Source organism: Argiope bruennichi, chromosome X1, assembly GCF_947563725.1.
Source record: "Argiope bruennichi chromosome X1, qqArgBrue1.1, whole genome shotgun sequence".
NCBI lineage: Eukaryota > Metazoa > Arthropoda > Arachnida > Araneae > Araneidae > Argiope > Argiope bruennichi.
Genome location: NC_079162.1, coordinates 106,850,805 through 106,877,586, shown reverse-complemented (window position 1 = coordinate 106,877,586; position 26,782 = coordinate 106,850,805). Strand labels below are relative to the sequence as shown.

The following is a 26,782-nucleotide window of genomic DNA, read 5'->3' as shown; positions in this document are numbered from 1 at the left end:
ACTGAAGCTTATAATTCAAAGACTTCGCAAATACACAACCAAAAACGGTACTCAAGAGATTCCCGTTTTTACGAAATATAATAAACAATTTTTCTCCCCAGATGTCTTAGTTAAACAATGAAAGACATTTATCAACACATTAGTACTTCATACTTAACAGTATCTAATATTTAACACTCATTTGTTAACATAAGTCTCCATCAAGCAACGATATATCTTTAATTAATAAGAATAATAACATAACGTTGTTTTGCTTGCTTCAACTTTTCAGGCAAAATCAAAATGCAATAAACCCTAAAGAAATAGTTTTTCGCTTAAAACTTGTTCTGAACAATTTGTAACAAGTTGAAGATCGATTTAAATGATTTATATAATAGAATAAAAGAGATTTCTTGTATATTACCTGAACCAATCTGGAAACTGTAATAGTTAATATTGCCTATGACGATATTTCAGTTATTGAGTGCTATATTCAAAGGAAATCTTTGATATTTAAAAGTAGAGATAAGGGATTTTAATTCAATAATAAATTTTAATTCTAGTTTCTGTATAATGAACTTGTGTTTATTCACATAATTACATTTTTTCATATCGTACAAGAAATTTAAAAATTACCAGGAAGTCAGCAAAATTTTAAAACTTAACAACATTAACATGGCAAACTCTTCAATGAAATTTCAAAATGAATGTAAAATCTGTACACTTTTAACATTTTTAATATTTTTTACAAGTATAAATTAAGAGTCACTTAAAAGATACTGAAACTTTAGTACATATTGGCTTTGTCATTTAAAGATAATTAAATTTTAAAAAATAACAGAGGGTAAAGAATGTATAATTATACTTCTACTGCATAATTACTGCCTATATACACACAACTTTTAACGAATGCAATAAGCAAGATTTTCTTCAAATAATAATCTTTAATAAATAACTATCCTTATAAATAAAGTAATAATTGATAAATAATGAGAAATTCTTTGAAATTGAATTTTTTGTCATTTCACATTCCTTTTAGTTTACATTCTCGACTCTGCTATGTATTAATAATGATTCAGGGATAGTTTTTAAAACTTATTTATTTTGTTTAGAGAAACATACTTTGCATGTTATGTTCTTTTTTCAGGATATAACTATAACTCGCATTCAATGAGTGATTAATCGAAAGAAATTTCTAATGTCCATATAACATAATTATTTTAACATTAAAGATTTAAAAAACAGTACATTTACATTTGTGTGGATTAACCTTCTATCAGAGGATAAAAGAAACATGCAGATAAGCTTTTGATAAGGCAATAAAGGATTTTGGATGGACATAACTAAAAAAACAACTATTAAAATCTTTAGAAAAAATGTAGTAAATAAACTACAACAAATTGATACATTTATATCAATTTTATATTCTCCTGAGCATGATAATTGTCACTCGTTCTTTTCTCGTTTTTCTTACTTATTTGAAATGATGTTGAACAAAGCACTTTCATTTATACAGCTTGCAAAACGTGGTTTTATTGTCACTAGGGTGCTCAAATAGTTCAGCATTTTTGTATAAGAATCTACTATGCAACAAGAGTCAGTTGATTGAAAACTACAAGATTTTCAGTCTTTGTGGGAGTTCATTTATGAAATGAAGTGCAAGAAGACTTGTAACCACCTCGTTTGAGCATTCATGACTTGCGCAATTCAAATTAGCCATTGCACTAATTTGCTAATGTCACTGATTTAGTGTCTGGTGGTGTAAGTTGTCCACTTACAACTACTGAAGTTGGAGGAACACTGTTTGGTGAGCTTACAGGTGCGGTGCCAGTGACAGAGCCAATGGGACAAACAGGTGGCGAGGAACCAGTCTCTCCTCCAGAGCTTGGAGGATCAGGTGGTATGAGACCCTCTTTCGCCCTCTTCTTCTGCTTCATTCTTCTGTTCTGAAACCATATTTTTACTTGTGTCTCATTTAGATTCAATGCTTGGGCAATTTCCATTCGTCTCACCCGCGTTAGGTATTTGTTGTAGTAAAATTCCTTTTCCAGTTCTGTAAGCTGCTTTGTGGTGAAGTTAGTTCTTCCCGTTCCGGGTCCACCGTTGGGATCGTTACCATTTGGCGTTGAAGAATTATAGCCATTGTACTCGGGCTTTACAGCTGAAAGGAAGAAAAGAGATAATGAATCAAAGGTGTCCATTCATGTATTATTATTATTTATAATTTCGAACAAACAATATTGCAGTTGAATTAAAAATTTCAACGATGAGAAAAGTAGTCAACATATTTTAAAACGTTAAATGTGAATGTACTAATACAAAGTGCAGATTTGACTTTCCAGTAGCATATCTTGAGATTTTTTGGTTTGGAAATTAAACTTAATTCAGTTGTTTCCCGTGATTTCAGAGGGCTAGTGTATTATTCTCTAACTACTACAGGTTTGCACGTAATTAACAATTTGCTTCGTTTCAATCTGTTTAAAAAAGTTGCATCATAAAAAACGTTTTAGAAAAGTCGTCTTTTGGAGGATTAAATCTAATTTTGAACGACTTTCTGTTTTTCAAATTAAGACCATAATTTTTTTCACCCACGCAGAGAGAGAGGGGAAAAAAATTCTCAAAACATACCATTAAAAAGTAATTTCAAATTTGTTTTTCTCGTCCAAACTTTATCCAATTTATTTTTTAAGCCGTATAATTTATCACAAAATGCATAAAAAAATATAGTACCCTTTCATAAAACCTGTTTATTATTCTGGTTTCATTTACCACACATTGCATCAATCACTCAAAATAAACAAATTTTGATGGAAGTCGCTCAAAACTTGGCATGAAAAAAGACAGATCGACGACACACACTAAAAAAATAGGGCTGAAAAAACTGACACAGAAAAGGCCTTATTGGTCAGTACCATCCAATCAACGATCACATACTACTTCTTGTCTACATGTTAATAATGCAGGCATATTCCCAGAATAATAAGTTTAAGTGACTTTTCACAGTTACTGCTTCAGTATTCAGCCAACGTTCGTTGTCGTGAAACACCTCGGTGACTGGCATGTCTATTTTATTTTTACCACCTAGATTCAACCTCCCAGCAGGATATTAATAATTTTCTTAATGGTGGAAGGTATATATAAAATAACGCATTCCTCTCTTCCGACAGCAAAGCTAGCATGTCGGGAAGGTGGCAAACTCCGGTAATGAGGAACTGGTAAGCAGGTTGTAACTGATTGGGTAATCAATTACGTAGATGCGAAGGAGGTCTTCGAAGCCAGCGAGGGTGAAGCTTTTCTCGTGTGAGAAATATTGCTTCAGAGTGGTTTTAAATTGCATTATAAGCGTTAATCATTTCGAGATGATGCTATGATCAAAGGATCACGCAATAAACGATTTTCTTTAGATTTCAAGTGAGTGGAGTAGGTGCATTCGTATGTCAAGCAGCCATTTTCAAATTAATAAGTTTCAATAAAATGATTTTGGGTGGATTTACTTTTCTTTTTATGCATAGAATGCCAAAACTGTTTAAATTACGTATGGTTTTTAGCTTTTTTATATAAAAAAATCTGAGGGAATCACTTGCTCCCTCTCTTTCTAATCACTTACATAAGAAAAAAGAAATTATTAATGAAGCGTTTTATGAAGAAAATAAAATGAAAAATTTTAAATACGAATTTGAATCGAGGCAATAGTTTCATAAAGCAAAATTTAAGAAATAACTGAAAAATAAATCTTAATTTTCTAATTGATTTTAAACTTTATAAATGAATCATAAAAGACTATTTGATGAGAGATAGTACGACTAAAATTTGTCTTTTTTAAGTCAAGAAATATTAATTCGAAATATTCCGAATCATTTCAAAAACATCTAACTGGGAAAAATGAGTTTTAGCTTATAAAAAACATATATGAATTCTCTCATCATTCCCAATTACTTAAAATTAATTCAAATGACTTTATATTTTATAAAGAACTTATTAGGAAATAAATGCATTTCAAAAACCAAAAATATTCTTTATATTGGCGATTTTTCTTGGCTGAAGCTGCTTAGGATCGCTATAAATCATTTTCATTATAAGACGTCTCTTCTTTATTGGTTAAATAAAAATGAGAAGAAATAAGGAGTTTTCTTTAATCTAAAGGACATTTTGCAGATTTTATCAAATGAAGCTTAGTTGCAGAATGCATAGTTTTCTGATTGACAGCAAGCTATCCTTCGGCAGCTAAGGCATAGTAAGTGAGGATCAGCATAATTTGGTTGGTTTTATAAGTGCAAAAGTTCAGTCAACTCCAGACGACTAGGTATTAAGGGGATTAAAGTTTATAACACTGATTAACGCTAGGAGAGGCTCAGAACATTGTAAATGATAGCAGCAAATTCATGCAGTTAAAGATTACTCACATCCAGTTAAAGGAAATTTGTCACGGGCTGAAAGAAAGATCTTAATTGCGAAAAAATTGGAGATTTGGTGTAATGAAGCAATTTATTTAATATATTCCTGAAAGAAAATGAACAAATTTATACATTTTTAATAGATGAATCTCAAACTTCAAGATTCCTTATATTAGTTTATTATAAATTATCAACTCGTTATTATGAGATAATGCGCTATTAATTCGAGATCAAGTTGTTAAATTATAGATTGCAGTAATGGTAGCTTTCAGGGATCAGTTGAAGAATAGAAAAAAAATATTCTTATTCATACTTCTTAAAGTTCTACTTAGTATAGTGATAAAAATATTTAAACATCGCAAGCGTTTATTCGTTATTTTATTTCTGGAAATTGACTTTGATTTCTTTAATAATTACCTGCAGAAATTTTGAAAGATAACATTTGTCAACATTGAATGGGCAGCAAAAAAATCGACTGATTTATTTGAATTAATAAAATGACAAAGAAAAATAAAAGCAGTAATTAAATTTATACTAAGCAAAAACTAGCACAAAAACAATAAAACAGCTAAATTTATTCTGAATATAGACTAACAAAATATTGGCGAAATAATATAAAAACAATCACAGTAGTTTTTAAAAATAATAAGGTTTTCATGTGTCTTTTAGAGTTTTTAAAAGAAACTTCAAATATTTTATATGATGGGTTATTGAAAATATATGATGGTGACCGTATTTTAAGTCGAGATAAATTATTTCAGGAGGTGAGCATGTCATAAACTGTTAAAGCTGTACCATTTATGATTAATCTTAAAATTATTGTTAAGCGTTTTGAATTTTTTTATATTCAATATACAGTGCTGCAGGTATTTTTATTTTAAAAAATGACACGTAATTCAAATCATAAGTAATCTCAATGTATTTCACGTTAGCATGTTTATATGTCTGTGTGATTGACTGATTCTAAAAATGGAAAGGTTTTTTAAGTTTTTCGGCCTGTTTCATCTTCCCCATTAAGAATTCCTTCCATTTTGTTCAAAACACGAAATTATGCCATTGCATCAGCTTATCCCTATTATAACATCCGCTTTTAATATTAACGTATGCTCTATCTTTTCTTTTCTCACGATTGTAACACTCACTACATTTAGATATATCGTTCACTCGTTCATCATGAAGAGTGAGTGCATTTATTTTTAGAAGTAATGGTAATAAAAAAAATAAAAAAAATACAATCATATAGCACGACTCTGACGTGTGTAGGTGGCTGGCGTTCGATTTCAGGCAAACAAGTAGAAGAGATAGGAGCTAGTTGTAGCAGTTTTTGGAAAAATGCTTATAATTTTGAATGTATTGGAGACTCCAAGATTTTATTTTTATAGCTTAACCATTCATTATATGCATAAACACATTCAACAATTTTGTTGATTTTAGCATCAGAACTATATATATATATATATATATATATATATATATATATATATATATATAATATATATTTGAAAAATTTTCGGCTGTTACAATTTGCCCGGACAAATTGTAACAATAAAAATTTGCAAAATCATTTTTTCTTTTTCCGTTCTTTTAATAATCAAAATATGTCATTTGGTAATTACTATCACTTAGAATAACGATAATAAATGATAACAAGTGGTTTACAGTAAAAATAAAACATTTAATCAAAATATAAGTAACTCTGCATCAAATGGTAAAATACTTCTTATCGTACATATTTTGTACCCATATATTTCAAATTAAGTATTCAACCCATTTTTCTTCATCAGAATCGGAGAGCCTCAGCAGTCTGATTTGGATTCCAGGTCGGAATATTTCTGATTTGAAAATCAATTTTGCCGAAGGACCACTGTGTACGTGGATTTGGTGTATGCTATATCAGTAGAGCCTAAATGTTTTCCCTCTTGTACGACACACAAGGGGGAAATAAAGTGCCAACTCAAGCAGTATCGTCGTCGTCTAACTGCTGTTCAAAATTACATGGCCTATTCCAAAATAACCTCAATGTTGCTTCAAAATGGGGTGCTAATGAAATATGCTATAATATCATCAGGATTGCTGTACCCATCTCCACAAACTAGAGGAAAACCATTCTTCTTTTTTAAAATCTTTGTTAGTTGAAAGTCCTCTTCTTCACACTTTTTTCTATTTTCTCATTCGTATTTTTCTTTTTCTTTAAGCTTTTTTTTTATCCTTTCTTCTTGATTTCCTTTCTTATTAATTATATAAACATTTTCTCTTTCTACCTTTCTTAATCAGATGGGTGAGTTTGGAATTGTTTATATTTCATCTTTTAAACAAAAGTTTAGAGCCTCTATTAGACTCTTTCAAAAGTGAATCTTTAGAGAGTGATCTGATCTTTGAAGATGCATAATACTTAATCAAAATGTCTAAGTACGTGAATTAAACACAAATGAAGCGAAATCTCTCAAGGTTTTATTTGTTACAATTTGCCCTGAGATTTTGTTATAACTTGTCCCATCACAAAGTTTCGGACATTTTTGTTGAGTTATAAAAAAAATATTGTGATTTAATAAAAATAATAACAACTTTGTGAAAGCTAACACATACACAAAGTAAATAAGTACAAACATCTTTAAAAACAATCAAGTAACTTATCTTTAATCAAAATTTACAAAATATGTTTTCCCCCTTTTCCTAGCTAAAATGGAATACGTGTTCATAACTTCTCACTATCCGTTTCGACCAGGTACTGACTGTACTGATGTAATAGAGCCAGTTATAAGAATAATATTTAGCAAACATTTTGATTATAATTTTTAAAAAGCACTGTGTAATGTACGTGTTATAACTCTCTTCAGTTACAACTAGCCCCTGGTTCCCTGGATTTACTGTGAGGGTAAAAAATCACGAAGCGGTTATCCTTATAGAGCATTCTATTATTTATCTATTGAGGTCACGAAGAAATAATAGAAGTGTAATAAGTACGATTGTACTCATTTAGGAACTTTTTTCCCTACTGCTCATTGTTGACATATCTTCAATCATGTAATAGGAAGAAACGAAGTGTAGTCAATACTGGAAAACTTGATTCGCATCTATCTCCTAACTTATAAAAATAGATTCATCTGATATCATCCATTTCTTATATCTCATCCAGCGTCAGAACCTGGATAAACTATGCTTGTTGATTAAATAACTTCTTGAAATGATTCTGAAATGAAGAAATTTGCTTCAAACTTAAAATTCATAAATATTCCTATAACTTTGAAATTGCGCATGTTTATGACCTCACAACCAACTTTATTTCTAAATGAAGCATTATCAAGGTAAATAATGATTTTCCATTTTCAAAACTCATGCCTTGACTTAATGACGGTCCTTTAATTCTAAACTTTTTTTAACATTGCTACAGAAAATCATTAAGGTTTTTCAATACTTCCTTTTGCAAAAGAAAAAATTGCATTGTAATTGTATTTGAAAAATTCAATTACAATATTTCAAACTTGCTGCATTTCATTCAATTAGAATATACAACTTATTAATTAAAAATAAAATTCCTAGGTCTATTTCAATTTTAATGAATTCAACCTGCATTTTGACTTTTCCGTATGCAGTAAAAAATATTAAAGGTTTTTATTTTAAATAAAATCAGTTGTATGCCTAGCAATCGAGTCAAATTAATTACCTTATTTAATATGAGATTCGTATGAATAACAATAACATAAACAAAAATTTGTAAGGTTTATTCTCACCATAAACTTTCAAACTCAAAAGCGGGCCCATCAAACGCAAAGTAATAACAAATACCTTATCACTCTACTTCGTCGAGTTTCGGATTCTTGTGCTTCAGGCATTGGCGAGGGGAAATATTTGTGGTTAAGCGGCATTTCTTTTTTTCTTTTCATTGTAAGACGTTTCTGTTGTTTTTTACTTGCACAATTTGGAGCATTAAATTGTGTTTTTTTTTTTTCTTTCGAACATCCAAACCAATATGTCGTAGAATTATAATCATTTCACAATTATTTCTCACTTGTTATTATAATCTATCTGAAGACTGCATCAATAAATTATCAATCAAGCATTTTTCTGTATCTCTGATGCATGGTTGACATAATTCAGCAATTGAGCTTGGTTTATTTTTTCCTTACTTTATGCGCGAATGAAATAAATTTTTAACTTTAAATTCTTCCAAATGTATGCATTTTCCACCATTTTTTTTTTTTTTTTTTTTTTTTTACGCTTCGATTCTTAGACCGGCGATGTAGACGTTCTTTGAACAACGAATAAATTTCGCTTTGTTTTAAAATTTCAAATTAATAATATTTATTCAGTAGTATATTCATAAAATTCTTATTTTCTTATCAAATTGAGTATCATTTTTAGGTAGAGAAAAGTTGGGATGAACTATTTATAAATTTTGATTAATAATAAGAACGCCATGTTATGAATAAATTCATAAAATGTAAATGAATATAAATGTACTACTTCTATGTATTATCAAGGATCTAAATCTTGTTTCATAAAAATGACGGGATAAAATACTGTTTAATTTTCAGAAAAAAAGAAAGCTGAAAATTGGCGTAACGATTCGAGCGAAAAAGACACCATCATCTACTGCATATAGGCATTACTTATGATCAAAATCGGCAATAAATGATAGATGTGACATATAATTGATATATAATATAATTGAAAGCAAAAAAATTGTGCTTAAAGAAATTATGTTTAATTAGAATGCATTAGACATTTTTAAAAATTTTATGTATTCCTGGATAATGCAACTAAAGATATGGCCAGTATACAGCGAAAAAAAGTGACCAAGAATAAAAAAAGTGTATTTTCTTTATAAATATCACGGCTGTAGTGAATTTGCGAATACCAAAATTGATGTGCAGCGCATTTTTGCATTCTGACGAAATTTAATATGCGGGTTTTTTTGTTGCCACAGAGAAGACATTATTTCAAAATGATAAGAATCGATTTACTTATTTTAATTTTTTTTATTTATTTTATCACTTTTAGCTACATAGCGACGATATGTGGAACTGAAATAAAATATTACTGTTAATAAAAAATATTGCAGATTCAAAAGATAGCCCATTTAAATAAGTAGTCCGATCAAATAAATTTCCATTTCTTGTAACAACTTTAAGTTTAATCACTGCTTTTTTTAGTTAAGCAAAAAAAAAGAAGAAAAATTTTTTTCTGATTTTTTTTTTTTCGTGACATTATTAATGTACCAATCATTTTCAAAGCATCTCTGACAAAAAAAAAGAGAGGTCAAAGAAAAAAAAAATACATTTAGATACCTTTCTTTAAAATAAATATATTGTCGTAGTTAAACATGTTGCACAGTTTTCAATGAATAATAAACTGCAGCTGAAAAGGCTACTTTATGATTCCGACTTTTCCGCCATCGTCAGTTTAAATCCGGTTGATGTGTTTCAGCGGAGAATGTGTTTTCAGTCGAGTAATCTTGTTACCGAATGAGTAGCTTAACGACACTAACGAGGCGTATTGAAGCACGGACACGACGAGACAAAGCCTTAAAAGCTTTTTCAACCCCTGAGCATATATGAAACAAAAGAAAATAAAAATAACTGGGAGAATTCCACTCTTTATCAAATCTCTGTATTTCCTGCATTCTTCCCCCTCTCAAAATCTGAACTTCAACTTGAGTACATCTTTAATTTATATATATATATATTTCTTAAACAGCGTAAACATTCATCCCCTCTATTGAAGTCTATCAAACTAATTTGAATTCATAAGTTGCTGATTCATTTATTCCATGTTTCTTTATGCTAATACCTCTAACTGGGAGGTCTTGCAGATTCGATGGGTGTCAGGTCAAAGTTTTCAACGCAAGATACAAGGGCGTGGTTTCATCTTGGATTTGAGCAATGTTTTTCTAGGATCAAACTTGAGGAATGAATCAGCTATTTAAGTAAAATGGATTAAGGGGCTGGGTTAGGCCAATGAGATTTCACACCGAGATACGTCTGTGACTATCACTCCGAGCAGAGCTTAACATTAAATGCCTGTCAGTGACGTTGTACTCTAGAAATTGAAGTAGTAAATATTTAGGGGAGTAGCACACATGGGGAAGATGTATCATCTTGACTGATGTTTGAGATTTATGATATGGAATGGATATTTCGCGATTTCATTTATTTTCATATATCGTTTCAGTAACAAGCAATCATAAACTTACTCACGGTGTTGTGATGAATTTCAGTTTCGTGTGTTTTAAAAAAATTATGCTTATCTGAATTTTATCATGAATAATGTAGGATAATATACAAAATTATGGCATTTGTTTTCAAATGGTTATAGCACAGCTGTTGTTTTTGTAATGGTATAAGTTTAATCAATGCTTTATTTGATAAGTTCGAATAAATTAGATGAAGGATAATAATATTTGACCAAAATGAAGTTTCATGTCTTCTCAAGGACAGCAATAAATTTTTAATAAAGTAATTCTCATAAAAGCATATAACTTTTTAGTGCTTACAGCATTTTAATAATATACATACCAAAAGGTGAATTCTATAAATCCTAATAATGATAAAAATTACATTCTTTTTTTTTATTTAGTTTAATTTCTTAGATGGATAAAATTAGCGTTGTAAAATTTATTTTTTAAGAAAACTAATAAGATTAATTTTGCAATAATTTTTTAAGGTTTTTGTAAGACCAGAGCTTTTTGAATCTTTTCCACTCCTGATGCAAGAAAATAACTCTCTCGATTTCATTTTCGTTCCAAAGCTTTAAAGAGATTTCCGATATGGATAATAAATATAAAAAAGAAGAAAAAAAGTGAGAAAATATAATTTTGAGAAGTTATGTGATAAATTTGAAGGAAGCCGAGATTATTTTTAACGACTTTTGGATACCAAAGCTAAAAACTCAGGGGGGGGGACTGGATTTAGGGTAGCTTTAGTAATTTCAATATTATTTTAAGCTCCTCTACAGCTCAACTGGTATTTATTCTCTGAATAGAACTGAAGCCTTGAACTTTTTTTTTTCTTACTATCTAATTAAAAATCTTCCTTTTTGGAAATGTAAATTCAATTAAAATAAGGAATTCAATTAATATAATTAAAATAAGGAATTCAATTAATATAATTAAAATAAGGAATTCAATTAATATAATTAAAATAAGGAATTCAATTAATATAAACATAATTCCATTAAAATAAGGAACTAATTCAATTAAAAATCCATAGAATATGTGAGTTGTCTGCGGATTATGTGTAATTTTTGTATCGAATCATAACGTCTTAAGATGATTCAATAGTAGCTTACTGCTTTCAGAAACGATAATTCGATATACGTATGATGCATGGGAACGACGATCCAGGCTTGATAAACCCATTTTCTTACATTATTTACAAAAAAAAAAAAAAAAAAAAATCTAAAATGATTTATGGTAGAATTCCCAATTACAGAGAAACGAAAGTTTTTTTCGCTGCTTATATTCTTCAAATTGCAAATAAACTTGTAAGAATATCCAAAGCCCTTCAAGAATATTAGTCTATAAATCAACGCTACCCTCCAATTTGTGGCTAGTAGTAGACCGCCTACGTAGAAAGGCAAGTCGGTTCTATTCATTTTGTTCAGTAGATAACAAACCCACGTGTCGCTTGAAGAGAACCCTCTTCTGAGAGGGGTGGTACGAAAGATCATAACTTATCAGTTAATACCAATAAGTGGAACGGGTTCCACCTCCAGTGTAATACAAGGAGCATAGACAAATCATGTAACAAATGATCATCACCTGGACCATGTCTTCAAGTACTACCTACGTTTAATTTATGATCATAGACTTCAAGACAAGTTTTCCAAGTCTATTCAGAAGAGTGGTTTGTGAGCGCGTGTGGTGCTATTCAGCCATGAACACCTGTGCTTGTCGAAGTTATCTTTCCTTAGTTTGTCTCCGGTCATAGATTAAGGATAAAGTATAGTGGAAAAACGAAGTTAGATGTTAGGTTTATGAGTTATGGCATATTTTATCATATTAATAAACAAGAAATGTAGGGCACAGATTAAAATTTGTATGAATGTTTAACTTTTATATTTGCAACTGCATTTTGAAACTGACATGATTTTGAAGCGTCAAGACTTTAATAAATTTTTAATTAAGAATTTTGTAAATTTATTAAGTAATTTTAAAATGTATCACAAAAATTTATATTTTCATCTGATAAGAAAAGAAATTGTTGAGCTAAAATATTAAACACTCAACGTTTACAACACGACATACATGCGCGCGCACACATGACACACATGATCACGCATTCGGGCACACACCTAGTATATCTTATCATAGATTCGGGACAGAAGGTTCAGTTTTGAAATGTTCAAATAGTCTGACTTAGCAAATATGAACTACTACTTTAAAATAATTGATATTAAGATGCTTTTTTAGGAAGAGATCTAATCAGAATTTTCTAATCTTTTTGATGGAACTCATTTTCACTTTAGTAAGAAATCTGTTTAGCTTCTGTTTAATTAAAATAAACAAGTTGATGCGCTGTCTTTCTGAAATTTGAATAACCAACCATCTAAAAATTCCTCTTATTGTATATGTGCATATATATTACTGAGATTTGATGCTATACTGAAGAATTTTCATCTTCAGTTTTCGTTCAGTTAAAATAATTGCTGCTCGAACTGCAACACTTCTACCTTTCTTAGCTACCCTTTTTACTATTTCTATTGTATCGTTTTCATCGATGAAAGTTTAACCCTTTGACTACACATTTATTTGAAAGCGTTTTTTGTATTTGGAATGTTTTTAATTTTTTGAACATGTGAAGATAGTAGCTTTTACGTAAGAATTAATTTATTTCTTCAGAATATATACTGCAGCAAGATACCGATATAATTGAAGCTAATTATCATTACGAAAAAAAAATGGAAACAAATTTAAACAAATATGGACCGTTCTGATACGTGAAATGCACTCAAAGGGATAATATTTACAAAATTATGTTCTTTATTTCAGAATTTCTATTCAATATTCAATGAAATTCGTTGGCAACAACTTCAGAATTTCGTTTTATAATTCTGATAGATGCTTTAGTGAAAGTGGACTATAGATTTGAAATTTATGTATATCATTATTTAATTGTTTTGAACTAGATACGCAGAGGAATTATAGAAGTACGAAAACAGAAGCTTCATTGCTGATTTTTAAATTTGGGATCATTCATTGGTAATAGTTCTTTCAAAGATACATTTTAGTAACAGTATGTAAATTTCCGGTCATCTAGATTTACTGCACTTGTTCCACACTTATTTTTGCAAGGGGCCATCAAAACTTATCAAATAAGAATCGGAGCGAATTATTTTTCCAATGCTTTCTCAACACCTTTTTTAAAATTATATTTCCTTCTAGATTAACAAATAGGCTTAGAGCAAGAAATTTTAACTCGTCAGTTTTGCCAGAAAATTAAAGCAATCGACTCATTTTTGTTTAACAAATACGACAGTATAGCCATCGTTATATATAAGCTTCAAAACAGCACTTGTGATATGTATTAAGAAAACACAATGCAAATTATATCAAACGATTTTATAATTTTAGGATTTATTTACAATAATTTTAAGATTTTCTATTTTTAGTATTGTTGGCTAGAAAAGAAAGGTTTTAGTGTTCTAAAAAATGCGTTTTCAACTTTACAGATCAAGGCTGCAACTGACTGTAATTAATATCTTTTGAAGGTAGGGACCGTTTGAATTATAAGGCAATGTGAGTATCGAAATAGTGCCAAGAAAAAGAGCCATTTTCAGGAGATAAACATCCAAGATCCTTTGAAAACGCATTTGACATTAGGCACAGCTGCTGAAAGTATAAAAACTGCAAGCTATTTACTAAGTCGTAGAGAAATAGCCCCACATAATTAACTACCTGGCTCTAAATAATCAAACAAATAAGATAAACCCTTAGCCGAATGATAGTAACAGGACTGATCCATAACAGTAAATTCAAGCCCCAAGAAAGTAACGATTGACTTTGATCAAGGAACTCCACTTTCGTCATTTTTGCTTATGTGTATTCGATACTGAAATTACTATGTAATTAGATGTTTACAAGACAAGAATATATTCCAGCAGAGAGCAAAATGCCACATGTCAAAAGGTAATGAACACCAACAAGACCGATTGCCCAAATAAAGGACAAGATCAAAGTGGACTTGTCGTCACAATTGACGAATTGGCCCCAGGACGAGTCCCCTTGAGGAGAGACTCCTAATGACATGTTTTTAGTGGGGATACAGGGCATGAGGGTTTGAATTTACCAGTTGAAACCAGAGACTTGAGGACTCAGTAAAAGTCATCAGGATTCTGACGTTAGTATTTTGAAACACATAAATCCTACAATGGGGTATTAAGATTTTGGATGTTTTTTCATTTGATAATTGTTTTTCAGCGGTAGTCCTAAATGTCACGGGAAAGGACAGTAATACTTCAACAAAATTTTATTTACTTTGAAATTGTAGCTTTCTTACGGTCCCTGCATTATCTTTCCAGCAGTATAGCAACTCGTCCGCATATGAGCACACGAGCGATACTTTTGTTCGAGCATACGGCTTAATTTCCTTGACTAGGCAGTCTGACAGTCTCTTTCCTTTTTTTTTTTTTTTTTTTTTTCTTCTCATCCTTCTAAAGCACCGCCTGTGATCATCCCAAAATGTCAGTTAATTTCTAAGGAGGCTTGAATCAATTGAGAGTTCTTTACAATCCAGGTGAATCTTCTATGGCAACAGGGATATGTATGTACATATATGATAAACCCTTTTTCACGTTTGATGTAAAAATTAAATCATTTCTAGTTCTTTCCTTATTTTAACAGTCTTAAAGCTTACGTTTGGATCGTATTTCACCTTGAAATTTTGTATTAGTAAATTAGACTCAGTATTGCATTCCACTAAAGCGGTGATCTCTGCTTATTTGCTGTACTCTTACTGCTCTTGTCTTTGTACGTTTTGTTTTTTCCTGCAATTGGTCATGTCTTCGTGTTTATCGGGAAGATATCATGAGGTAGTCCTGAAAGTTACTTTCAAGAATATAATATGATATACAAACGGACTGATTAAAGATATTGCCAAAGAAAAAAAAATTATTACTGAACTTTTTCGACCGGAAATATATTTACTTAAAATGTAGACTTCCAACTTGTCTTTATATCTTTCAGACGAATCATCTGAGTCTAGTTTTAGCAGTTTTGTTTTATTCTTAAGATTAATACATTTTGCTCTTGTTTCAGTTTTAAAAATCCCTCTTTATCCCTTTCTGCCCCCTTTAAAAATCCCTTTAATCTGCCTTACTTATTTAACAACTTTATCTCTCATTCAAATGCTTGTATATAAAAGGAGACAAACCCATTGAAAGCTATTAGAATACCTATATCCCGATACTATGATCCATGCGAGAATACGACAAATCAAGAATTTAGGATCAATATCAAGACAGGAAATAGTTAAGACTACAAGTTCATGTCTCGAAATTATTTTTCTAGTTTTTTTTTTTTTTGAAACTTTTAAAAAAATAATTTAAAACTTAGCTACCCGCAATTTGTTGGTTATTTAATTAAATAACGAGGGGAAAATAAGTATTAATTCGAATTGCATTAATTTTTTTATATATACTGGAAATCTTTCATCGTCAAACTTTCAAACCTGGTTAGATGTTAGGTAAAATGAAATTTTATTTGTTATGTATCTATGGCCTCGTGTAACCTCTTTTTTTTTAAAAAACATATCAAAGCAAGCTATCCAATTACCGAATTAATGCTGCATCTAATAAAATTATTCCATCCCGAACTTTTTAAATTTCAGTTGTTTCCTTACGACTTTTAAATGGATTATTTACAAAGGCAAAAAGTTTTTTTTTTTTTTTTTTTTTTTTTTTTAACAAAAAGAGAGAGAGAGAGAGAGCGCGTGCGGAAATCCACAAACGGATTGATAAACGGGATTTTAATTCGTTTAAAACAGGACGTTTTGAACAAAGGTCGCATTTTACAGCAATAATTAAAAGACAATTTTTAAATTAACTCGTATCATGTGCAATCAGTAAGTTTCTATTCCCTCATTAGCCACCATGTGTAATTTTTTTCTTCTAATTTTTCTCATTTTTTTTTTCTGTTTTTTTATTATATTCAGTTATCATCAGTATGAATTATCTACGTGTTTTGACTTAGATTTCATGGTTAATAAAGGTAAAAATTGATAAAGTATATTTCAGAATATATAAAAGCTCTGAAGTATTTGATACATTTCGAAGAAAAACTCAAGAGCCATCTTCTGAAATATTTTGCATGATTGTAATATAAATTTGGCTTGTAATATTTGGAAATATTTTCAATAATTCTAATTATTCTTTTAGTTCGACGCTAATAAGAATAAAAATGTTGTTATAAAAGAAAATTTCGAACAATCAAGGGAAAAACGCGAAAGTAATTAAGTATCAAAACAAATTAATAATTGCTATATCAGATTCGTTTTATCTAATTATTTTACAAAATAAAATTGAAAGTCACATGAGAGTCACAGGCATCAGAAAGATATCAAGAATATAGTTAACAGTGTGCTTCAAGTTACGTTGAAATTATTTCGATCTATAAAAAAGAAATGGAAATGTTCTAAAAGATGTCAAACGAAAATCCTTGTAACAGAAATTTAAATCAGAGTTGATGATTCATGAAGAAGCATAGTAAAAGCACAATAATTGAAACAATAAATGTTTTATCATAAATCTGAATGAGGAAGCACGAAAAAATATCAAGAAAAACCACAGCAATCGAATGTAAAAAAAATTAAGCAATTCCAATTCAAGATCAAAAACAAAAGAAACATTTTTGAAATCCGATTACTGATAGAAATGAAGAGAAACATTTGAAGAATCATTCTGAAATCCAAAGGATTTGTAATGCAATGACTGTTTTTCAATAAAATTTGGTTTCCCAAACATTATTTAATAAAGATGCAAAGAGCATCGTCAAAGAGAATATTTTCTTGATATTCTCAGCAATAATTGAGTCTTTCTCTCGGAAACTTTTTGCATCCATTTTATGGAGTTTTGCTGCATATTAGAAACTGTAAAGATAGCCTGTTAGACTAATTTTTGAATGCAACTGCAACTGAGATTTTTTTACATACACCTTTTTCAATTCAATTTTTATCATTGATTTAAACTAGGTCACTGGTAACTTTTTTTTATTCTTATCAATCTCATCACTCATTGATAGTCATCGTCCTGTAAATCGTCGTTCTTAGTCGGTATGCACCATTTTGCGGGTTGCCTCCAAAACTCTTCCATCATGTATTACATGTGCTTGGAAGCCCCCCTTAAATATGTTCGATTAGTAACCCCCTTTCTCATCCCAAAATAAATCATTTCCCAAACTGGTTGCTGCAATGTATAACAGAATTTTTAATGCTAGACAAACGCGGAGAAAAAAAAGAAAGAAAAAATGGGATAGTTCTCAGAGGAGTGTCAAACAAGGCGGCGCTGTCCCGATCAAAATCAAACCGCAACGAAACAAATTTTCAATTCCTGTGAGCCACATATCGGGAGACTTTTTCTTTCATGGGCAAAATGCTGTGAACGCTTTACCCGAAACAATCTAAGGGGTTTCTGTGAAGGAGAAATAATAATAATAATAAAAAAAAAAAGCCTGCCCATCTAACCCGGGAAAGCGTGAAAACGGCGAGACGATTTTTCGCGAAAAAGCTGCGTGCATACATGTGCATGAGCTTCGATGGGAACAATTCCTGACGCTATTGATCATGGTCCTGTTCCTCTTCGTCCTCATCCATCATCTATTATCCGAGAAGACTTCACTCCCTCTGCTCCTTCCTATTTTTCTAGTAGGGGAGCCCCCTTTTGTGCAAGCCCCTCGCCCCAGCCGCCGAATTAATGGGATTAACATACGTTCGGACCAATTGTTTTTCTCCAGCCGTTCACTTCTCTGGAAAGCCTCGGAAAAGCCACTGAACCGTTTTAAAGACTTCACGTTAACAATCCGGCAGTGTGTTGGCAGAAGAAGGGGGGGGGTTGCCCAAAAATGTGTAAAAGAGGGGGGATCGTGTAAGGTGGTGTGAATGGATTTCTTAAAATTGTTCAAACGATTAAAGTTGTCTTGTTCATTGGAAACTCTGAAAAATGACACGGGACTTATTGAAAAATTTTCAACAAAGACGGGGAGGTTTGTGGGCGCGTTCGTTATTTTAAATTCTGTTCAGGGGAAAGATATTGGTAGTTATTGAAGCGTTACTGTCCGAAAATGTGGTATTGAACTGTTCGTTTTCTTAAGAATATATATATATATAAAAAGATATGAATATGTCCGTAACTTCAACATAATTCACAGAATATCATTATTTTTGGATACGTTTGAAGTGGTGCGGAAGTTTTAAAGGTTCGAGTTGATTGCAGCTCTGGCCTTCTTTTCGATGTGAAAATTTTATATAAAGGAATGAATGTTTTTGCCTTTGTCAAAGAATGTTTTCTTTATAAATGAATTTCATATTAATGTAGGTTTCCTTGAAATCATATTTCTTCAAGTTTATATTTAGTAAATATGAAGTTTCATGCACACGCTACTTAGCAAGTGAAAATATAAGTGTATCTTTTGCAGGGAAGTATATGTCATTTCTGAAAATTCACATCTTATGAAATGTGTAAATGCATGTATTGGCTGACAACAATAATGATTTGGTGAAAACTCGATTCATTTTATATCAGAAATAAAGCTCTCAAAAAGTCTTTGATTAAAGCAGATTTTTTCTGATCATAATCTGCTAAAGTATACGGAAGAGGAGGAAATAAGTGCAGAAGGGAAATTAAATGTGTTTATGTCAGTGAAGACAAGTATTTATGAAATTGCAGACATCGTGAAGTTAAAAACATGATGGCAATAAAAGAAAGGAAATTTCATAATGTTATCAAATCAAAATTTCTTAAATAGTACCTTCCTTTCAAGTACCAAAATAAAAATAAAGAATGAGCGTTCCAAATCGTAATTTAAATTTAGAGAGTTCATGAAGCTATAAGAAATAAGCGAGTAACTATTAAAAAAAATTGAAGCAGGTGTAGTAATGAGGGCTATTTCCCAATACCTATAGAAATGATATTTTTTTCTGTATTGAGACACTTTGCTTCGTGATTTTTCTGATTTTAAAACTCTGGCTTAGATACGAATATATTACTATGACATTTAGTTTATAGATTTATTTTGGTTTGAATATTATAAAAATGAATTATGAATTAAATAAATAAATAAAACTCAAGAATGGAAATAAATTTTGTATCTAAAAATATGACGCAAATTGAAAATCTGAATTGAAATTGTACTTGAATTACAGTTATTAACAGCAATTAATTTTATTTTAAATTTTAAGTTAAAATTTTCCTACATAATTGGAATTATTCTATAATTTGACCAAAAAATAGATCTAAAAACAACATGGATTTATATAAAAGAATATGAAGAAAGATATAAAATATTAGATAGCAAGAAAGTGAGTTGTAATCACTAACTATATTCAAGAAAATATGAAAAATAAAATATGCATAACATTTGATAAACTTTTGGAAACAACAATAATATTAAATTAATTTTTTTAAAGAAAACATCATTATATTAAATACCATAAAGAGCATTTGAATTTTTTATTTACCATCATAAATAAACTTGCGTTATTATTTGTTATATTTATCACCATAAACAAGACTTGCGTTATTATTTATGTTATATTAAGCATCATAAAAAATATTTGGAAAATTCTTTCGACTTGCAAAATATTATAAAAGTAAGACAAAATTGGCATAATAGTAAATAATACTTCCTGACAACAATTCAAACCATTTTCATATTATCTGTATATATGTGAACAACAAAAGTCCTTTAACATTCTTTTAGGAAAATGTTGAATAGCTTAATTACTTTGAAGCATTTGAACCGCTTGAAGCTGAAATTTTCATCACTTATTTGTATTATCTAATAAGTTATCTTTTTATATGAATCATTTTATATGAAGAATTGATTATCAATAAAACTAAGAGATAATCATTCTATATTTGTAAGCAATATACATTTTTTTTTTTCTTTTTACTCGAACTAAATGTTCGAGAAATTTCTTACTACCCACTTTTTTTTCTAGATATATTGTTTTTAAATTAATGAAATAAATACTCCTTGTACTTTTAAAACTTCTATAAATGAGGATCACGTTATTTGGATCGTCGTAAAAAGATTGCACCTTTACCGAAATCTCAAGTTTCTTAATTATTTGGGTTGTTAAACGGCAACATATTACAATGATGTAAATATGGTTTGTGGAATAAGAATTTTGGAGAAATCGTGAGAAAACGCTGCATCACTACAGTTAGTGATTAAGTGTTTACACTTTGAGATAAGTGTTTTAGCAAAAGGCTAATAGTTCGACTCTGTTTTGAAGTAGCAAAATATATTATTATATCTTGCGAAAAGAGTCTTGTTTATTTGCGATTTACTATAAGAATTTTATTAAAATAGTTTAAAGACAAGGGTAGGTAATTTTTTTTTGTATGTGTGTGCATGCAGTCAAAAAGTTGCTTTAATTGGATCATAGAATTGTATTCATTTATTTAGGTAATCCAGTGGTCCAATAGCCCAGAAAACAATTTAATAATTAGTAGCGCTCATACACTAGAAATACAGCAAGCAAAGACAAGAAATCACAATAAACAGACAGAAGGTATCATATGTTAGTTCAAAAACTAAGGCAGTATGGTTTTGTATCAGTTGTGAGAAAGCATAGAAAGAATAATACAATACATAAAATGCCATACTTGTGATCAAACATTATTTGCTGGTATAAATCTGAGAATAAATAAATATTTTTTCTAGAATTGTGTTTCAAGAAATTGGTGATCCAGTTTGTGAATATAGTTTCTTTAAGCTTGACAGATAGCATAATTTTGATATGTTATTTTTTTTAATACTTTTAAGTGCATTTTCTTAGAGATTAATTACGTTATTTAAAAAAATAATAACTGAAACAAATTTCTAATACATTTTCTTTCCTTCCTCTATCATAGTACGATAAAAAATAAATACGGGTGACATAATAAAATGTTAGGTGCTCCAAATAAAATATCTTTTTATCATGATTTTTTAAAAGCTGACTTTCTTTAAAAAAATTATATTGAATATTTGACAACTTGTTTTGATTTAAATTTCCTCATAGACATAAAAAGAAATTTTTTTTTGCAAATTGAATTCTATATGAGCTGTTATAAACATTCTGTGCAAACAAAATAAAAATTATTCTATAAAAATTATTTTATATTCTATAAAATTTATTTATTAATAAAAATAATTTTATTTGGTTTAAAAATGAGAAGTTTGCAATATTTCTACTTTTTTTCAAAAACTTAGTAAAGAAGCTCTCATATAACAAAGTGCAAATTGTTTGACAACTAAACAATATGTTTATGCAAAAATGAATCATTATCACTTCATTTGTCTTAAAATTAAAGTTTGTTTTATAAGCTAATATAAGACAACTTCTTATCGTTTATTATGTTTCCAGAATATTTTATGAAGTTTTATCTGTCACCACAAATGGCTTTGATTTATTTTTACTTAGATTAGCCCTCGTACACAACTGATTCTATTTTATTTTATTTAGTAATTTCGTTGATTATTATTCTATAAAGCTTAAAATGATGAAAAATTTGATTTAGAATTACTTTTTCTCGTATGTTAGATAATGAAAAAAATTTTATGGTTTATTGTAATACAGTAATATCATAAGCACTTTCAAACATACTATGTACACAAACAATTTTTTTTTTTTAAACTTGGATTAAATGTTCGAGAATTTGTTTGGTGTCTATTTTTTCCCACTGAGTGGATAAGGAAAGTTTCCGGTTACTTTTGAAGAGCTCATCTTTCTTTGGCTCTCAAATTGCCTTTTCTGCACTCCTTTATTTACCCCCCTTTCCCTCTATTCCGAGAATCGGTTCATTTTGAAGCTTCATTGGATATGCTGCAATAAACGGTTCTGACAGTTTGGATGAGCTCTCGTAAGTCGACGCTTTGTCTCTTTGCCGGGCAGATATAAGTTAAAAGCAGGTGAATCAATAAGCTTTAATATCTATTGACAGCCAGCTATTAGATATAAGGTAATGCTTTTAATTACCGCCATCATTTTTTGGGTCAGATGAGGTTACTAAATCATTTGCCACTTAGCCGCAGGTGTTTTACGTAAAATCTCAAAAAAATTTCTAATGTGGATTTGTTGTCAATTCAGTCGGAAAATTACTATTGTTAAGATCAGGGCCTCTTCCCCTATACCGACTTCCTTCGACCCCTTCCCCCTCCTTTTAGAAACGAAAAAAAAAAAAAAAAAGTGAAAGTAGATATTGCATTTTCTTCCCTTACAATTGCATAAAAGGATATGAAAGCTAAAGATATATTACTGATAAAATATTTAATGCAAATATTTTTTAAATTTTGATGATTTAATTTGAATGAAATTATTTAAAAAATAATTAAAATATGACGGATCTTCTATTTTAAATCTTTATATCGCAATGATTTAAAATAATTCTGTCATAGATTATCTCCGATGATAGATAATCTATCATCGGAAATATATCTATCGATAAACGTATATGCATATATAGAAAAGTTTCTCTCTGTTTCTAAAACGGACAAAGTTATGAGGCTTTAATTTCATTATTTTAAGCCAATTATCGACCATTTCGAGAAATCACTATTTACTGGTTTACTATTTGGTCGATTTTCCTCGAAATGGCCAATTAGGTAGTCGAGATGGTCTCTAATATTCGAAGTTTTATAACTGTCAGCTACTATTTTGTTTAAAATAAATGCGTGCCAAGAATATTTTAGTAATTATGACAAATAGAAACGAAGAATGTCAAAAATTTATATTTCCTAATTTTTTCAGCAAGACATTTATTTTCTGAAACAAAATAATGTTTTTTACATAATTTAAAACAGGCATATATATATATATTGTCATTATTTTTTTTACTAGTAACAGAGGAAATAACAGTAATATGCCTTAAAAATTTCTGCTAGAAGTGTAAAAGCAAAATGTTGTGATGAAAGCAATAACAATATAATAGAGGCATAGGAAAATGTTACTAATATAAGTACCTTGAATCCTTTTAAAAATAATTTCTGCATAATGAAATATTCAAAAGGTAATTCCGATTTTTAATGAATAGAGGAGACAATATTTTCGATTGGAAACTCTGTAGTAAAATGTTGAAATACCTGAAGGGGCTTAGTATAATTTTTAAACTATAAGTATTCATGTTAATAATTCACCTTATAAAATATTAATCATCAAAGTTGCATTAATTTATCCAAAAGGCCATATAAACAAATATCTCAAAAAATATATATGAAATTGCCTTTTCTGCGCAGTAAACTTTTATCAGAACTCCAGCTTTCAGTCAGCAAAAAGACCAAGAAATTTTATTCAAAACATACTTCCAGATTGCAGGAAATAAAGCTAAAAATTAAATAAACAAACCATTAAATGAACTTTATCTTTCAGAAATATATGAAATGCAAATGATCGTCAATATCTTGGAAGGTTACCAGTACCTATAAACATTAAAAAGCAGCAGAAAGATCCTTCTAAATCTGATTTCCCATTTTTCTACTTCATAAATTCCAAAAAATGATGCAATTTGGTATATAAGAGTAAAATATATATTTATTGAAAACTGCTGATGAAAAGTATTAATAAAAAGAATTAATAAAAGAATTGACAAAATGGTACATATTTATTGGACAAGTAATATTCAAATTAAGTCTGACGAGTCTTTGAAGCATATTAATGTGTATTTTAAGCAAATCCGGATATTTCGGAGGTCCACAACGGAAAATTGAATTTTGTCATAGAACTGTAAATCTCGCATGTAATTGCAGGAAATAGTATTTCGTAAAAAACTTTATATATAATTTTTAAAATGACTAAGTTATTAAAATAAATCGTCAGTTTGGAGAAGGGAAAAAAATACAAAAACTGGTTTCTAGAGAAGATTTTTTAAAACTTTATTTTTCTTATTTATTTCTTATTCAAGGTAGATGATTACGTTGAAAAATAGATTTTTGCAAGAGTATGATTTTTAAAAAAAAAAATTTAATATTCTTAATGTTTAAACAGGTTTCTTTATGAAAGTCTATTTTTTGGAAGTTACACTGCATTTATGTTTTAATGCTATTTTACATCTTTAGATGCTATATTCTCAAATTCTAATCCTTGATAGAATTTTCTTACGAAAAACCTCATAAATTAAAATCTAATGCATATTTTTTGTCCAAATTTGATATAATAATTTATCAATATGTTCTGCCTTTCCTGAATTAGCGAATAAGTAATCTGTTCATTTATAAATATTTTATAGTTTTTTTAGTACCTTACAATGTGAAAAAAATTGAAAATTTCGTGTTATCTCTCAGTCGAACCTAAAATTTAAAAAAATGAATAGAAATACTGCTTATTGTTTTAGTTCAGGAACTTGATAATATATTTCTTAAGCTACCTGTTAAAAAATTTAAGCAAATCATTCGATAAACCTTTAAACTGGAAGATTTTTGCTCTATGCCTCTTTTTAGCCCCCCTCCCCCCATTTTATCCAATTTTTAAAAACTTTTGTCATTTAACTGGCATATTTTGGTTTAATAGATGTCTCTTCAATCTTTTTTATCCAAATATTCAAAAATATAATTGTCGAAAGTTTTTTTTTTAAAATTTATCCCGAACGTAGTCATATTACCCTAACCAAACTTTGAAATGAGATTGCTTACATCAATAGTCTACTTAATGATTTTCTATCCTTTTTTACAGTTAACAACGAGCGTCTGCATGTGAACATATGGTTTGCTCATGCTGTGTATGTTTCGATTTGTTGCAGCTTGTTCAATACATTGATTTAATTACAAGTGAATATTTTGTCCCGTTAAATTTATCATCATTAAATAGTTTTATTAGTAGTGAAAAACTGTAACTGTTGGTACAAAATATTGCCTTATTCATCGCTTTACAAACACGAATATTAAGAACTATTTTTGATGATATAACACAGATTCAATTTCTTCATTAAAAGATAAATCATCTTCAAGTAAAAATAAAAAGTGCAGGAAAAAGAAAATGAAGCGATTGTCTTAATCCACTTTCGAACAAAACCACGAAATCTTCTGTTAAAAAGTATTGTCCCTTTTCCCACATTTATGAGAAAACATTATTTTCCGTCTACCTAAATGGATTGTTTAACGTAGCAGAAAGAACGGATGGAATTCTTCTCATAACAATTAAACTAAAACGAGAAATTAGATGACACAATCGAATGCTGCTGAGAAAGTTCCTTTTCCCTGAAGAGAGAAAAAAAAGTTTTGCTCATCCTTTGAGCTGTGGACGGTCACTATCTTCTGTTGGGAAGTCATCAATCAAAATGCAGTTGTTTTCTGAGTGTACATACTACATTCTGTCCATTGACAAAGTGTTTCTTATGCATTTAAAATCTTTTCTTTATCTTTCGAGTTTTTCGTCCCCCTTTGCGTGGTGATGAGTTTCTAAGTGTTAGGAACAAAAACAAAAATGTGTAATTTTTTTTCCCCATAGGATTCTTTATGCTTTGAATTTCATCAATTATTCTTTTACTCATGGCGTTTGTATAATATTATTTACACATCGGTATTTAAGAAAGGATTTGGAGTTGTTGGATGAAATTTCTTCAAATCCGCTTAGCTTTCAAGAAAAATCTTCAGATGAAATGGCTGATTTTGAGTTTAAAACATATTAGAGATTTCAGATATTTTAAATTATTATGAAAGAACTGCGAGCAGAATTACCATTGCAAGTAACTCCTAGACAAGTAACTCCTAACTAAGTAAATCAATTTATACTTCTTATATTTTCAATTTAAAATTATCACTGAAATCAATAACGTGATACATGATGCTATAATCATTTATTTAAGAAGATAAAATTTTTATGTGAAAAATAAATAAATTAAAAAAAACACAAATTGAAATTTTTAAATGACATAGCAGATAGCATGACAGGCAGACATTAGCAGAAGCAATGTAAATTCAGTCTGGAAGAAATATGAAAACTTGAAGTAATCTTTTGAATTATATTTTGCTTCAGGTTTTGTTTTCTATAAGATATTAAAGTTTTTAAAAATAAATATTAAACGATTAAAAATTTAAATAAAAGCAGTTTCTGAAAACATTTTTATTAGATGTGCAGAATTTTAAAAAATTAATTTCTGCATTTTAATCTTCAGTTATATTTTACTGAATTCACTATTTAATGTCGTCACTTATTAAAAAAAAGAAAATTCAATTTAATTAGTAGCTAATTGATTATTCACCAAGTAAAATTAGTTTA

General features: G+C 29.4%; 1 protein-coding gene across 1 annotated transcript in view; it reads right to left on the bottom strand.

The window, feature by feature from the left end:
* Nucleotides 1-814: 814 nt before the first annotated feature.
* Nucleotides 815-26,782, bottom strand: part of LOC129959069 (homeobox protein Hox-A1-like) — a 103,661-nt gene continuing 77,693 nt past the window's right edge. The window contains exon 2 of the mRNA XM_056071864.1: nucleotides 815-2,140. Within this exon, the coding sequence (XP_055927839.1) occupies nucleotides 1,704-2,140 (437 nt within the window). The 3' untranslated portion in view covers nucleotides 815-1,703. The remainder of the gene's footprint in view (nucleotides 2,141-26,782) is intronic.